The 17,130-nt window shown below is 38.1% G+C and overlaps 1 protein-coding gene across 1 annotated transcript in view; it reads right to left on the bottom strand.

Moving 5' to 3' along the window:
- The window catches only part of TRIO (trio Rho guanine nucleotide exchange factor), a 252,964-nt gene that overhangs the window by 93,740 nt on the left and 142,094 nt on the right, over positions 1-17,130 (bottom strand). Inside the window, 8 exon segments of the mRNA XM_065831948.2 lie at positions 79-194; positions 297-491; positions 2,107-2,229; positions 5,407-5,522; positions 10,246-10,360; positions 11,754-11,903; positions 12,986-13,177; positions 14,611-14,730. Coding sequence (XP_065688020.1) covers positions 79-194; positions 297-491; positions 2,107-2,229; positions 5,407-5,522; positions 10,246-10,360; positions 11,754-11,903; positions 12,986-13,177; positions 14,611-14,730 — 1,127 coding nt within the window.

Below are 17,130 nucleotides of genomic sequence, written 5' to 3'. Positions count from 1 at the left end.
TTAAGCTGTCAGACAATTGTTTCATTATTAGGACTGACTTATGCATTCTCATTGATTAAAAATAAATAAATGTATTACTCTTTCCTGCGGGCTGACTTCCGTTTTTCTTCATTAAGCTCATGAGCAGCATCACGCAGTTTCACCTCTGACCCAGGGACACTGGCTGGGATTATATCCAACTGCAAGCTTTTGCTCTTTATTAAAGAGAGGAAGAATTGATTAAGAAAGGAGACAGGAGAAAACAATAGCTAAATCAAATGCAAGCAAAGCTTGCGTCACATTCAAATTTCTCTTACCGATTTATTGGAATCAGAGGAAATACCCAGAGCTTTCTCTAAAGAGGTCCTGTACTTCTCCATGCGCAGGGAAAAGTCTCTGTACCTCTTATCCACTGCTGTGACACATTTTTTAATCTCTGTTGCATGAGCATGCCCTTTTTCACAAAAGCCATCAGCCAGCTGTATCAACAACTTCACCCTCTCTTTGGTTTGCTAGGAAAACAGGAAAATATTGAACAGTTACTAGCTCTACCTGCCATAAAGGGGGTCATTTTGCTTAACCTGCTACGAAGTGCAGTTGCAGAAGCCACCACATGAGCTAGCTTTCTCCTCTCTCTTCCCAGAACTCCTTTAACAGATACTTTTTCTTAATAAAACCAGCACAAGATGAATACAGGTTTCCTTGGGTTTTATTATTACATGACTAGAAGCAGATTGTTTCTTTTTTCTTTCAAAAATGTGCTCCATATCTAATCCAGAGATTAAATTCTGACAGGCAAGCTTTTCAAAGCGTGGGTGCTTTCCTCGCATCAATACAAAGGAGTTTGGATGCCAAAAGGGATATTTTGTTCCTTACCACTGAAGCCCTGGTATTGGACCTGATCCACAGTCTCAAGAATCTACCTCCTTTAGACATCACTGAAATAATGAGATGGAGGTAAGTCGTGTTGTATGCTTTACACTTCAATGGATTAAGACTATATTCTTTAGATCTTTTTTAAATTATGTTTTGTTGTCACATTGTTCTTTGAGAGAAACTAAGAGAAACTAAGTTACCAAATCTGTAACTAAGCACTTTTCCCAATTAACAAGCTGCCTAAGACTAGGCACTTTCTTTCATGTAAATCATAAATCATCCACAGTAGATGAATTTATATCTCTACCTCTCTGATACCCTGTCAGAGTAAAGTGCACTGTCAGGGCCCTTGGTAACAGGGAGTTAAGCAGAACAACCAATAAAAACTTGACTTTTCTATGTCAGTTGGAAAATCAACAGTATTTGTCCTTTTTCTCTCATTCTTTTTTCTTTCTTAATGGTTCCTCATCCGAGCATTTCTTTTCACTACGGAATTAGCAAGGGCTAATACATCCTCCTGATGGGTAGTGAAATGCCAAGGGAGTGGCACTAACAACATCCTTTCAAAAGGGGCATTCACGTCATCTACTGACTGACAAAGGAAACAAGGGGGCAGGGGTGGCTCTGCATGCTGGAAGGGATCCAGCAGAGCAAAGGCTGGAGCAAAACTCAGAAGGAAGAAAATCCTGGTTTGAAAAGGAAAAGTGATCTTTGTTCTTTCTGGATTCTCTTTTCTCCCTTCCCACATGTCCCATGACCAACTCCATCTCCAAGTCTCTTCTCTTTCAAGGTGGTCCTTCAGACAAATTAACACTTGTTACTTTCTTGGGCTCTATTATTCCTCTATGAAGACTGTAGAGCCAAGAGATGGAAACAGGTGACAGTTTGAACAGGTGACGAAGCAAAACACAGAGACAGACAAGGTTACATAAGCTCATGTACTTCAGTCATGCACTAGCTGTCTGTCTTTCACCTGTGTAAACTGGTAAGCCCCACAAGTGTCATATGCATCTCTGTATAGGCCTCCAGAGATGCAGAATAACACAACACTGCCATGGCTCAAAAAGTTACTGCAGAATCACACAATACTTTAATAAAATGAGCAACCTAATGAGTAAAGCTTTTTTCCTTTTTTTTTTTTTTTGAGGGGGGCAGAATTTTTGTGTTTTGGTTGTGTTTTTTTGTTGTTGTTGTTCTTTGGGTGGGTTTTGTTTGTTTTTAATCTTAGAAAATTTTATTTACTTATTTTACCTTCGCTGTGATCTGAAATTCTTCATGTTCTTTTAACAGCTCTTGAGTGTGCTGGATGCTGGAGCCAGTGGAAGTGTGTGTGGATAAATAAAACTCTCCATTGTCGTGAATCCATTCCAGAGCCTAAATAAAGCAATAATGAAGGAAAAGTTAGAGAGAAGGTAACATACTTTTGCCAATAGAAACCATCTGTAATCAGTATTTCACAAACACAGATTGGCCACAGGTAAATTTTACTCTATGTAAGTCATAGCAATCATAACAATACTTCTACAACAGGGGTGTCAAGCTCATTTTCACCAGGGACCACATTAGCCTCGTGGTTACCTTCGAAGGGCCAAATGTAATTTTAGGACTGTAAAAATGTAGGAGTAGTTATATTTATACAGCTTGACACCCCTGCTCCACAATATCAAACAGTTTGTAACACTACTACAGGACTATAGTAGTCCACTACTAAAAGTTCTATGTCTACAGTTTTGTTAGCATACTCCCCAGTTGAGCAAAAATCACTTTTTTGGTGCAACACAGGACACCTGTACTCAGAAATATGCATTTTCCAACTTGCAAAAATGTACATAAGACTGCCAAATGTGTAGGCTAAACTTTCCAAGCACATAAGATTTAAGTATCATTTCACTCTTTAGTTGACAAGTATTCCAGTCTCACAAAGTAAGGTCTGTAGTTACATGTACTCCTAGAATTTAAACCTGCAGCAGAGGAGGAATGGTGAGATGTATCAGCTAAACCAATTAACGCATGTGTAAGTAGAAAAAGACCAGAACTAAGAACTGCAAACTAAAATTGTTTCCTTTCCACACACTGACACCTTACTGTCTCACTATTGAGAACAATGCTGACCCATGTTATTATCTATGTTTTAACCACATTAATATTTGCTGCCCTTTGAAGCATTACTCAGTGGCAGCAAGGAATCCTACTCTCTGGCTAGTGAGAGGAAAAAAAAATCTCAAACTGCTGCATAAGAGTAAAAATGAAAAAACATTACTGAAGACTGACATTATCAAGTCGTTTTGCAGCTCTGAATACGGGCTACTACTACAGCAGTATGCAGAGGCACTTAGAAAGTTTTTGGTTCTAACAAAGCCAGTATCAGATGTTCACAGAGTTTAATACACCCTGCTTAGCACTGTCTTGTTGCTAAATGCATTTGTATCTTCTTCAGTAAATACATGCAGAACTAGACAAAAAATTTAATACCTCAGGAGAAAAAGTAGTAGATTGCTAATGGGTCCTCATTCTTTCTTATATCTCTCGTACTTTCAGTTTACACTTTCATCTATCCACATTACCAAGAACAGAAAAACAGTAGATATATGTTTTTCAAGAACATAACTTTATACTGAATCGGAAAAAGGCATCATCTGTATTATAATTCCACTAATGATTTAAGCTCATCAAGGCTGTTACTGAATAACTTTGATTCTCTTCCTTCCACTTAGGATGCTTTTGCCTCTTGGTATAAATACTAAAGTGAACAGAAAAATTCAACACTGAACATAAACAGTAGGATGCCATTTACCTATTTACATACTAGTGCACTACATACTAGTGCAAGGGACACTTCAACCAACCACCTGTACAATATCCCGTGTCATTCTAATGTCAATCTTTGCAAGTCAAGACTGATAAGGACAAATGCATGGCTATTGCTGATATTACAAACAACATTCATTTTGATACTTTTTAACCTCCATGGGTTTTTCTGGTGAGTTTATTACATAATGCTGGAATGAATGATAAACAATAAAACTTCCCCTCCCCAAATTTTGCCCTTTGATAATTTGCTGGCAGCTCTCTAGAACCACAATATGACAGAAAATTCATCTTAATGTTAAGTCCTACAGTTTAGACCAGCTCTCATTTCATGTGAGAATCAGGATTGTATGCTGGAGACACATATCACCGTAAAAGAACTGGAGAAATCGATTTAGTGATCAGGTGAGCCCTTAACTCTGGAACGACAGAGTATCATTGTCCTCACAAACTACTATGGTACCTGCTCCCATTGCAGGGTATCAAGTTCTGAAAGCACAAAAAGTGTATTCTTCCAACTTCCAAACAAAAATCTAAATGAAAACAGCAACACTTCCATTTTTTTGCTAATCAGTGTGCAGTCCATATATGGTTTGGTTTACATTGCGATGACTGATCTCACGACTGCTGAAAAATAGGATTTACAATGAAAATGCTGACAGAACATTATCTCCAGTGTTTGACTGTTAGTCAGTAATCCCTATACAAAAGCAAGTAGGTCATGTGCTTGGCAGAGGTTGGAGTTAAGGTTATTCAAAAGTTGGGTGGGGGGCAGGGAAGAGGTGGTGGTGTTGTTTTGAAGAGGTATTAATCTTTAACTTTACTCCAAGATTTATCTTGCATTACTTTATTTATGAAAGCATGAAAGACAGACTTTAGAAATCTTTCAAGAGATCAAAACAGACCACTAGTATTTAAGCCGCTGTCTACATTGGCTGTCAGAAAGAAATAAAAAAATTAGTTTTTTGAGTCCTTTACAGTAGATCTAACTATATGTCACACTATGGGCATTGTGTCCTTTTCTGAAGAACAGGAAGAGGCAGCTTCCTTTCTTTGTCCTATATCCAGTTAAAAAAAAAAAAAAGTAAAAACCATTGCAGATCATTCCAGTTACTAATTCTGCCTTGGAACCCCCTTATTTTTATGGCTTGTGTTTTGATTACTGAAGGGGAATTTTTGTGTGTGTGGTAGTTACTTAGTAGTTCTTTCCAGACTGATAAATTCAACAAAATACAAGTAGATCTACCATGCAAGAAAATCACAAAACCAAGCACATGCAGATTTGCAAAACCAAAGTCATTCAATTATTATTGTTTCATGAATTATCCAACTTGTCAGTTTTCTAGAAATGCCAATCAAATTAATTAGATGTATTTTTCCCCCAACATCTGAGAAAAATGTTGCTGCCTGTTACTTCTCTGGTCAAACTGGGTGTGCGTACAAAAGTTAACAAGCAGAACAATTTGTCATACACAAGCTTGCAGAAATGAGATACGCCAGTACCAGATCGAGCTGGCAGAAGCAAAACACTACCTTTAAGGTACAGCAGTAAAGTCATATTGTCTCAACAGATTTAGTTATTTTGTATTAAAGGAAAAGCAAATAACCTTACTTTTTATTTTAATCATTGATCTTTCAGCCATTTGAAATATTTAAGTCAATAGCAAATTTGTTACTGTGGGACAAGTCAGTGTATTTCCAACCTTGATCACATTAAAGAGAATTTTTATATAAAACCCTCACCTGTTTGGCACTTCTTTCAAACACCACATACTGTTGGCATTGATCAAGACGTCTTTTACGCATGGTCCAATAATGCAGCACACGGTTCTCCCTCTGGAAGAGTTCATTCAAGATATCTGAAGAAATGAAAATAGTTTGAACACTGTTTATGACAAACCATTTTGGAATACCATATTAAAAGCAGCAGAATAAAGTACTTTATATTGTAGAATTTACAATACGCTTTCTCTTTCTGTTACTCTGTTTTGCTCTTTTCCCTTATATTAATGAAACACAGTGTTCCTCTTTCATCATAATTTTCAGAAATCTTTATTAAAGAAACCAGAGATGCAATTAAAAACTAGAGATGCACCTTTTTTCTCTCAAATATTTTTCATACAGGAACTGCCACTACTTCGAATTGAAAATGTAGTCTGATAACGATAGTTCTTGACAGGGTTTCCTCAGAAAGAACAAGCATGCACAAGTAATCACTACATGCTTGACATCTCATATTAATCACAATAAAAAACCATTTTCTGAAAATTCTGGTCTCTTATAAAATATTTTAATAATTTAATACACATGAGCAAATATATAACCTTAGGTCACTATAGGAAAAAATGTGACATAAACAGACATTAAATGTATAGCAACCCAAGTAATTAAAAAATACACAATTATTAAGCTTGTAATTCCCCTTAAAAAAAAAATCAAAACCAACAGTAGTATAATTGAGTAAGCTGACTTGTTCAAATGAGTGTTCATTGAGCCTTCAGAAAATTTCCAGATAATCAAATAATTAACTCCACAACTTGCTATTCCATTCCTGAGTATCAGAAACTGTCTACCATTGAGAAGTTGCATACAAATTCCACTGTTAACCTGCAATTCCACATGTCTGGCTTATAAATTCTTCCTGGATGGCAAAGACAATATGGTCATAATACGCAAAAGATTTTATCTGAACTCTGTTTATTTAACATTGTTTTTCCTCAAACAAAGAAATACTAGCAGTTTCTTGTGAAGCTCACTTCACCCACTGCTTCCTCCAGAGCAGCACTACTACCAGACTTTGTAGCTACTGCAAACCCAGATGGTAACCTGAAATACCTGGGAATGGGACATACAATGTCTTTGCCAGGTCACTTTGTCAGAGTACACAGAACCCAATGGGAGGTCTAACAGATGCTGAAGAAACCACAAAAAGGCCTCATTCTTCACAATGATGCTTTACTTGCTTTTCACCTTATACCCACAGCTGGCTATTTTCCATAATTATGGGCAGAGGTTATCAAGTGCTATGACTCTTAAGGCCTCTGCATTCCCCTGCTGCACTGTGCAGGTCCACCATGCCTTACATCCCAAAAACTAACAACTAACGACTCCAAGAAACAGTTTGACAGAGAAGCTCAAAAAAGGGAGCCTGAGAGGAAAAGCATCTCAGTCTCTGTCAGTGATCTGGGACCAATTACAACCACTTGTCATAGCCTCCCTGAGGATTATGAAACCTGTCTACATCTCTGCCAATATCCTCCTCCTTGGAAGCACCATATTCCCACTTGCCACAGAGCATTGAGATCACCGAGGACTTGCACTTGGTTGGAATCTGGTCACTGTGGCCAAGGTTTTCTTCCCACCTCAGCTGATCTGTCCCTTAGCCAAGCCATGAGCTGATCTGCTATGAGCCTCGTCTGCTTTCTCAGTTTTATTTCTGCCTTATGCCATCTCCAAAACGCTTGCTCAGAATATATACTAGATTTTAGGGGGCAAGGGTACACAATTATCATTATATAATGCATACACCCAACCGGACACACCCTATAAAAAGACATCTTGATAATGACGTGAGTGAAGTAGCTCTGACAAAGAGCAAGTAAGGTGAATTTAGCTAATTGGAACAGCATTTGTTCTTCCAGGACATGATACAGATGGCAAGACGGTGAGAGATACTTGGCTGGGCACTGTTTGTGCTACTACCATTAATTTCTTGGACTAACAAGGAAAAGAAAAATATTCTATAAAATACTCAAAGCAAGCTACAAAACATCTATGTTTAATACTAGATTTGGATGAGCAGGTCTATCTCAAGCCTTCTGAACTACAGTCCCCACTGTTTTAATTTTCTTTGATTCCAACATTTTTTAGGATTGTTTCCTAAATTTCCAGTTTATTTACCAGGCTCACAGAGCTTTCCTCCTTCTCTTTGCATTCTGCACTCTCTACCTATCTTAAAATATAAGCACCACTAGACAAGTTCCTGCACTATGTTCAGTTGCAGCTTGTACCGTACACAGCAGAGGTAACAAAGCCACACATTAAATCGGCAGCAGAAGTAAAGACAAAGATGCTTCATTTCTGAGCTTACAGCAACTGTCACCCACTGAATCCACCTGACATAGTACAGCTTCAGGCCACAACTCCTTCCTAAAATTCAGCTTTGGCATGGTGTCTGATACAGTATTTTGATACTCTTAACTGTAGGTTAATGGAAATTATTTACACTGGTGTGCAGGGACAGAAAGACACCTCTCAAAATTCAGTACCATTGTGATTCCTGTTTCCCATGAAGCATGTGCTTAGCTAAACTTTACCTACATTAAGACATTGCTTTTCTAGGTATCGTAATCTGTAGCTGGGAATAAGGACAAAATATGATACTGAATGAGGTGTCCAAAAAACATTCAGCACTTCTGCAGAAACTCAAGGGTCACTCAAGTTTTTAAAGTGTTCATTTATATACTATATCCTGATTACAGTTGCTCTTTCAAGAATACCCCTGCATATGCGCACATAATGGTCCAGCAGAACATGCGTAGCCTCTATTTCACCAAAATGAAATAAACACTCTTTTCTTTTCTCTATCTGTTTAGAAGAGAAAAATGAAAAGAGTTTTGTTTTTTTCCTTATGTGCATATTTGAACAGGAAGATCAGAGTGAACTTTTAATATCATTTGGCCAGCTACCACCACACTATCGAGACCTAAAAGGAAAGAGTCCTGACAAATGTTTAATTCTCAGAAGTGTATATTACATGGCTCATGGGGGAAAAAGTGCTAGAGTGTATAGCTTCTTTTTTTTTTTTTTTTTTTTTTTTTTTTGCTTTTTAAGCATGTATCATTCACCCAAGATTTTAAATGCACACAGAACATGCATAACACTACGGTTCTGACATAAAATTATTCTTAAACACATTAGCAGAAACTTTACTACTCTTTCCTCATCTGAACACATTTACTTTTCTCAGAATGACTGTTTCTACACAGATTTCAAAAATGAATTTTTAAGAAGTTTGTCTAAGAGCCCTAACATTTTTGTGTGGTAGCTACAACTTCCTACTTGCCTCTGCTTTGTTTTCTTTGTCTACTACTACGAGGAGAACTGAGTAATGAATGACAGTAACACTTCTTCAGTTATTGATACTGCTAGAATTTGTGTTGAGATTTTTGTCTTGTACAGTTCTATAAACGTTGATGCCTAGGGCACAGAATTAAAAAAAAATCATTTGCCTTAGCTCTACATGCTCAAAGTTTCAACTGACACAATCCAATTATTTTCTTAGAGTGAAAAGCATGTCAAATACCACATTATCTTTCCAATACAAAAAATTCAACACAGGGAGATTTTCAATTTGAGTCCTGTCTGATATGTGGGTTAGTTTAACACAAGCTATCTTTTCCCCCTGTATTATAGTAAACCAAGCAGTGAGCGCGTCCTTTTCTAACAGGGTCATCACGTAATTTAGTGTGGAGTTGACCACTGAAGACCATCTGTTCCAATCTTCCAAGTTCTTCAGGGCCTTGTTCAACTGAGTTTTAAAAATTCTGAAGGGCAGAGATTCTACTGCCTCTCTGGACTACCTGCTCTACTCAGTGCTTTTTCACTCTCGCTGTAACACTTTCTCCTTATATCCATTCAGAATTTTCCTTGCTGCTGCAACTTTTTCCTCTGGTCCTATTGCTGTGTTCCTACGAGTTTGGCTCCATCCTCTGCATAATGCCCCTTTGGGTAGCTGCAAATAGCAATTAATTAGACAATTAGACTTCTCTGGTTTTGAGTCTATAGCTTGGCCTGAGTGTTCTGCTTCAAAACACATTGAGAATAATATGACTGGCAAATAAATTAGTAAAATGCAATATTTATTTCTGAATTTCTCTGATCGCTGTCCTGGCTACCCCCCCACCATCCATTATAAATACCCTATTAATTTCTGTACTTTTGTCCATGAAAGCCCTGCATATTCCTCTCTCTGCCCTACTTCCCACAGTACAGGTTACACCTTAAAGCTGCACTACACTGAACTAACCCCAGCAAAAGCCAAGCCCCATGTAATAGTTCTTTCCTGCCTCCCCTCAGCTACTACCTATCTACACATCTTAGACAAGATGTCAGTTATCCTGTACTTCATGAAGTTCCTTAATACTGATGCAACTATAGGAAGAGCCCAAGGGCATGATATTGTATCACGCTGGCACGCCCAAGGAACTTGCAGAAGGCACCACACTAACACACTGAGTAAGCTTACAGTGATCAGCTGCCATTTGGCTTCAGACCAGACATTATCATGTGGAAGTTTACTATCTCACTTTCTCAACAAAAGCAGCACATTTGAGTCCCAAATTGCAAGAAGATTAAGTGCAAGCAGGAGATAAATAAATTCAAAGCAACTTCATTTGGGTATAAGAGAATTTGATGACTGGCAGCTTCTTCAAAGTGTGCAAGCAATTTTAATTATTTCCTGTTAAGCCTGACAGAACCCTTTCCACTTGGGCAGGCTTCACTCCCTCATCATCACACACCCCACAGCACATGATGATCACATTCTTCGGAGAAAAAAAAAAAGAACAAGAAACCCCTTACTTTTGACTTGCTGTTCAGGTGCTTTGATGTGCGTCACCATCCCTGGCATGTTTACGCTGTTCCTGTGCAGGTATTTCAGGAAGACATCTGCATTTCTCCGAGCCAGCGTGCAAGCCTAGAAAGTCAATGGTATTACTTTATTTGACGATGCACAAATATATACCCAGAAAGAGACAAAAGACCTCCCTCACACCTTTTTGTGCATTTCCCACCCCCTCCAACTTTTGAAAGTATTGCTTGTTCAATCCTTCTACAAGTAAAAACAAAAAAAACAAACAAAAATCCTGCAACCCCTACAAAGACAAACCAAAATGCTAATCCTTCTTATGTGAAGATCCTGAAAAGCAATTACCTGCTCTAGAGCTTTCAGCATGACTCAGAGCTCACAGAGAAGTTTGTTTTGTGTATGCGCCATGTGCCACTTGAAGTCATTTAATGCATAAACAGAGTGCACATGCTTATGTACTCACCTGGTTATTCCAAAACATCCACCGGTACTTTAAATAAAAAGTAAACACTCCACAGTAGTGAAAGAAGCGCTAAAATATTAAGACATTACCTTAAAATATTAAGGCACGGCCTTGAGAGCTTTCAGTTCTCACCATTGTATTGCCAACACTCAACTCAGCTGCCTTTTCATCTTAGTGTACACCAAGTACTACATATGGGCTGGTTGCCTTATTTTTAACAAGCAGAACATGAAATGCCACTTCGAAAGGTTAGATAACAGTAGCATGGTTCAATCCAGTAACAAAGACACTGAGTCGTTTCTCATATAGTTAAACAGAGATTGGTAACTCACGTGCCAGCTGCAGAACAATCTATTTGACAGTATAGTTAGAGCTATGCTAATATGTTTTTCAATGTTCTCATCTGCGCACTGAGAACAAAAAGGCCTATAATAATTATTATACTCTTAGTAGTGTTTCAAGGTGATGCTGTAAAAAGCCTTTGGTTACAGAGTTAGCTACACTGCCTTGCAAGCATCTGTTACATATTAATTCAGTATGATAAATAACTTTCTTCAGTAGGGCATTAGTTGGAACAAAAACCTTTCATTTATCTGCAGACACAAACCCAACTACTCCCAGGTGCTGGTCTAGCAATTTGCTCCTCCCATACTCTGCTGTAGTCCAAGTATAACTACTATGTGACTGTCACACCTCTTCCAAATCAGCAGCCATTAAGTATTCTTTAGACCAACAGTTGCTCAAAGCAGTGATTCCCAGTTCCTCTTCAGTCACAGTGGGAGACTTGACATCTATTGAAGTTCAACAGGAAATATATTTACATAACTAGCTACAATTTCATGCACTTGGCTGTATTCTCCTCATCACTGGCAGAAGCAGTTAACGTGCCACTTCCCACATCTTTGCAGATTGGGACATACCTGTAACATCTGAATGGGCACTGTTGCTTTCCACATACATTTCAGCACCGTTAGGAGTAAGTATTTGACTGCAAGCTTGCCAAGACACAGACAACCACAATAAAAGAGCAAACCTTACTTTTAGAAACGCCTCTTTCTGTTCCAGGTGTTTGCTTATCATGGGAGTAACATGATCGGTTTCAGAATTGGGACCCAGTTTGTCTGCTCCTCCACACCAGTCTTCTTCTCGCTTATATTCTTGCTCGAGGCTTTCTAGCACACTGCATACCTATCAGGAAAAAAAAGAGTACAATTTAAATAAAATTCAGTAAAATTAAAAAATTCAAAACTCAAGCCAAAAACCAGAGAAAACCAATCTACCCCTTACATACACCTTAGCTTGTGACATGTTTTGACTGGGACATAAAAGAAGGCAACAAACTGGGTACAGGTTTGCAACCATTGGCTTACTTACATGGAATTGCTCTAGAAGGCTATCCCTAAAGTTGCTGTTTTTTTTTCTTCTGCCTCTGTGACTGCATAGTTCAGGATGGACTTAAGCTATGACTGCAGAGGAAGCAACCTTGCTAACCTTCCCCCAACTGTTCCATGGACAAGGCGGATGAAGCTGATTTTTCTCTGACTACCACACAAAAACCAGAATTATACATCTGAAGTATTTCCATTAAAACCTCTGTGTAACTTGCTTAAGTAAAACTTTTTGGAACAAGCAAAAATCCAACTAAGCAGTTGTACAATGTGTTTCATCTCAAAAATGTTTTAAATGACTTTTTTTCAATTAAAAATAACAATCTGAGGAATATTAAAGGGGAGAGTGATAGAAGTGGCAGATGACGATTTCAGGCCTCACCAACAACCACTGCACGTTGGTAATGTACCTTCTTTGAAGTTTGCTAACTGAATCAAGTGTAGCCAGACCAATTAGACTGTAGTCTCTTAGTAGTTAGTACAATTTGTCTACTATTGATCTATCATAAAACGGTGTGGGTTGGAAGGGACCTTTAAAGATCATCTATAGTCCAAGACCCCTTCCATGCATGGCCAAGACCATCCTTCACTAGATCAAAGCCTTGTCCAACCTGACTTAGAGTACTTCCAGGGATGAGGTATCAACCATTTCTCTGGGCTACATGTTCCAGCATCTCACCACCCTCATAGTAAAAAATTTCTTCCTTGCATTTGAACTAAATCTGGTAAGAGGATTTACTTCTTGCATTTTTTGTATAACTGCAGTTGTTATCAAATTAGTAGATATAATCAAACATAGTCAGCCATTTCTTAGGTAATACTGTTTTATGCCACACTGGAGAATTAACCGAGGCAGACATGGATCACGTAGTATTTCTGTACCTGTTCAGAAGTTTTATAGAAGGCAACAGAAGCATTCACAAGCTTGAGACGATCCTCCATCTTCAGCATCAGTTGCTGCCAATGGGAAGCAACCTTCTCTGCACACTCCCGAATCATATCCATGTCATAGTGATTAGCCTGCAGCATTGCCTCTGCCTTCTGCTGAACTTGCAGGGCACTTTGATGAGTTTTCTGGCAATGGATGAAAATTCAGGAGTTCAGTGGAGCACTTCAGTTCCTTTAGTTTAAAATTTCAAAGGCTCACATTTCCACTCTGTTAATGACACTTCTATACACATGCACAAACACCCATCAACTAAAAATAACTGTCTAATATTAGTCACTGCATGACTTCACTATGCAAATACAAAGGAAATAAATCCTGTAGAGATTTATCATCAAATCAACGACTAGCAGTTTGTAAGTAATAGCAACTGTTTAGCATCATTTGCTAGCATATCTGTGTTGCAGTACACTCTTATAATTAGCAATTTCAGGCTGATTTTCTTTCCCTTTATGGTGAGGAAAAAGAAGATGGAAAGGATGTATCTTATTTTGGCTTTATTACTATTACTCTCCTCACAGCTCTACTGAAGTCTTTTGCACACCAGTAGCGAGCAAATGAAGGCACAGGTGTGCAGGCCAATACAAGAGAGCTCTTCATTCATTATATGCAAATTTTTAACTGTAGTTCTCTGTGTAAACATATACTTGCCTAAAATCTGGAACCCCAAACTAGAATTATTATTATATCCGAGGGCAGAACAACCCAGAAAATACAGAAGTCGAGTTTCCTAGTAATTTATTCTTAAATTGACCAACACCTAGATGTCTCGTGATTTTTATATTTAAGATCTACCAAAACTCTCAAAATGAGGGTACGTATAGTGAAAACTGAAAACAGAAAGAAAAAATCAGAGGGGAAGTATACAACTCCACCAAACAGCAAATGAGTGTGAAAGACTTGCTGCAAGACAAAGTACATCTGAAAATAGTTTTCTCAAGTAATCATAATACCAATTGATCTTTCAACAAAAGTTCTTAAAAAACATATTCTATATACAATCAGTATCACGGCAAGTCCCTCAATAAATGCATATAAATTAATAATACTGCATTTCAGTCAATCTTAAGATCTCTGCCTATTTTTTGCAGAGAGATGACAAATCCGATAAGTTTAGTTCCAAGTCATGGCAGGAGGATGGACACACCACAACACACAAATTACAGTGAAACCTACTGGAAGCATTAAAGGACCACACCAGAATAAACAAAACTGATGTCTGCTGTTCCATTTACTCCTAACTTTAACAATTAGCATTATACAGTTGTTTTCTAACAAAGGGAAACACCATTTTCAGTAAAATTACCGTGAACAGCTATCACTTTACAGAGATCCAAAAAGGTTCTCAGAAGACATGTTCACCTGGAATTGCAGCTGCAAAATGAACAAGAACAAAAACCCCACCTTCCAAGTAAGTGATTTCATCTCTTTGCCACAAGATGATTTCAACAGCTTCTCCTAAACTCAAAATATTGTAGCATGAACCAAACGGTACTATTTACAGATTCACGAAGTGTAATACAGGACTTCTTGTCTACAGTCACTCAAATGGCACTTTTACCTCTATTGCGTGTTGAAACTGCTCATGTTCCCTCTGTAACTGTTCTGCCTCCTGCAAAGAGCTGGCAGTGATAAGCCCAGCATTTAACATTGACTCTCCATTTCTGATCCAGCCCAAAACCTGTAACAAAAGAGAAAAACGTGAAATATGCAATTCCACCACCAACCAGCAAGGAAACCATCATTGCTAGGGACAAAAACTTTTAGGGTGGAATTGATTACTAAATAATTTATTAATTATATATTTATGGTGAACTATATGTTCAATAAACAGGGTGAATGATATTCACTTTAATTTTGCTTAGCTGACCACCCACATCTTTCAGTCAACTACTACATGCTTGTGGTTTCAGTTTATACACTGAAAAAGGTTGTATTTCTGAATAGCATTTCTGTCACTTGGAAAACTGGAACAAGTTACACGCAATATTTGCCTAAGAGGCAGCATCAGTAATGTAAACTGAGGACATGCAGATTACTAAAAAGCAAATAATTGTGAATATTAACGTTGAGAAAAATGTGACCGTTGAGTGTGTTCTGGCTGCTTGAAGATTTTCGGTTTTCAGAATGTGTTGTCTTTAACACGTCCACTGAAACCAGAAGAATCCCTGGGCAGGGAGAAGCCTCAGGAGGCCACCTAGTGCATTCCTGACCAACAGCAGGAACACGCAGCCTTAAGGCCTCTCCTAAAAGATCTGTACCTTGTTAGTTCCTCAAGACTCCAATCCTGCACTTTCACCAGAGGTTTTTATCAACATAAGTCTTCTTTCTAATGTCTAACACTCAAATCTCTCTCACTTTAATTTCAGTTCATTTCATTTCTCCTGTGAACAACACGGGGGGAAATAACAAAATAAAAGAAAACATTTTCTCCCTCTTAGCTTCAGCTTTGTTTTTCTCTCTCCTCTATCATGAACATTACCTGATTCCCTCCTCTAGATTCCTCTTCTCTCGTTAACCAGAGTCTCTTCAATCTCTCCTATGTGAAGTTTGTAACCTTATTTTTCTCACTGCTCTTTTACGAGCTCTTTCCAGTTGATAACGATGACTTCAGTCAAAATCTTTCATATACTGAGTAAAGCTGGACATAATTCAGGTTACTCACTGTCATCTGTACAACTTTTCTGTGGAACTGCCACCCATCCAGTAATTACCCTTGTGCTGTATTTGTTCAGCTGATTATTCCTACCAGTAGATCATGCTCTGTATTTGTTACTAATAAAATTCATATCCTCCTTGCACCAGAATTCTCCCATAAATCAAGATAATTCTGAGCTGTAATCCAATGTCTTCTGATGAACTCAAATCCCTTTTCCAGCTTCTTTTGCCTTTATCTTCAAATTTAAAAGCATAATCTCTAACATAGATTTTCTGATGGACAACATGAACTAGTATCCTGACATGGATTTCTAAAGCTTCTTTTTAAAATGTTGGAATCTGTTTTCCAGTCCAGTGAGTCTCTTAACTTTTATTACTGAGTATGGTTTTCCAGCAAGTTTATCACTCATGGTAATGTAGTCTCATATGACTGAACTGAACTATTTTAAAAGCATTAATAGACAGAAGATCCCACCCAGAAGGCCTGTTACCTTGGTCAGGAAAGCTAGGGAAGTTAGGCTTAATTAATCTATGTTAGCCTTTTCTCCTCTCCTCATCACTGTTCAGGTTTAATAATCTACCTGTTTCCATATTTTTCCTGGGAATTATGTTAAACTAGCTGACCTATAATCTTCCCTTATCTAATCCTTTCCCACTTTTTGAGTTCCAGGCCTCCAGAATCTTATCCAATGTCCAGAAGTTTGGAAAAGATAAGCACCAATGTCTCTGACATTATTTCAGGCAGTTTTCTAAGTATTCTAGGATGAGTTCCTTTGGGTTCAGTTGATTTGAAAATAACCAGCTTCAGCATACCTTCTTTAACATTTTTCTAAGTGATTTTAGACCTTTAACCACTGGTAAGAAATATACTAACTAGTTAGCTCTTAGCACTAAACACTTTCATCTGGTGATCTACCTGTACACTACCATTAACGCTACTGTGCTGGGTTATTACTAAGTGAATTAGGATGACATGACTGCAGCCATAGACTGAAGACACAGGAAGAAACCAGGAAAAGGACCTATTAAAACACAAATCCTTTAAAACAAAAAGCACATATGGTCTACATCCAAAGTACACTCTAATATGTCTTTAGCAGCTTGAAGCAACTCCGGTATAGCCATCTTGACACAACATCCATTTCCTCAAACCTGCATCACAATCTCATCCTGTCTTCCACTTATCCAGGCTGCAATACCATTGTATTAGTAATGCAGTTTTCCCACTTCTGCCTGCACAACAAACAGATAAGGGTTTTTTTGTTTGGTTTGTTTGTTGTTGTGGTTTTTGCTTGATAGCATGTATTTGTATTTTTCTCTATAAATCCAGCAAGCCTGTAGGAAAGAGTAAGTCTGCAGTGCAGACATACGGCATGACAGCACCTCCCACATATGTAACTGGGTGCACATTCCGCTTCTCTGG

Source organism: Patagioenas fasciata, chromosome 2 (assembly GCF_037038585.1).
Source record: "Patagioenas fasciata isolate bPatFas1 chromosome 2, bPatFas1.hap1, whole genome shotgun sequence".
Lineage (NCBI taxonomy): Eukaryota > Metazoa > Chordata > Aves > Columbiformes > Columbidae > Patagioenas > Patagioenas fasciata.
Note: the sequence above shows the minus strand (reverse complement) of the source record. Positions and strands in the feature narration are given on the sequence as shown.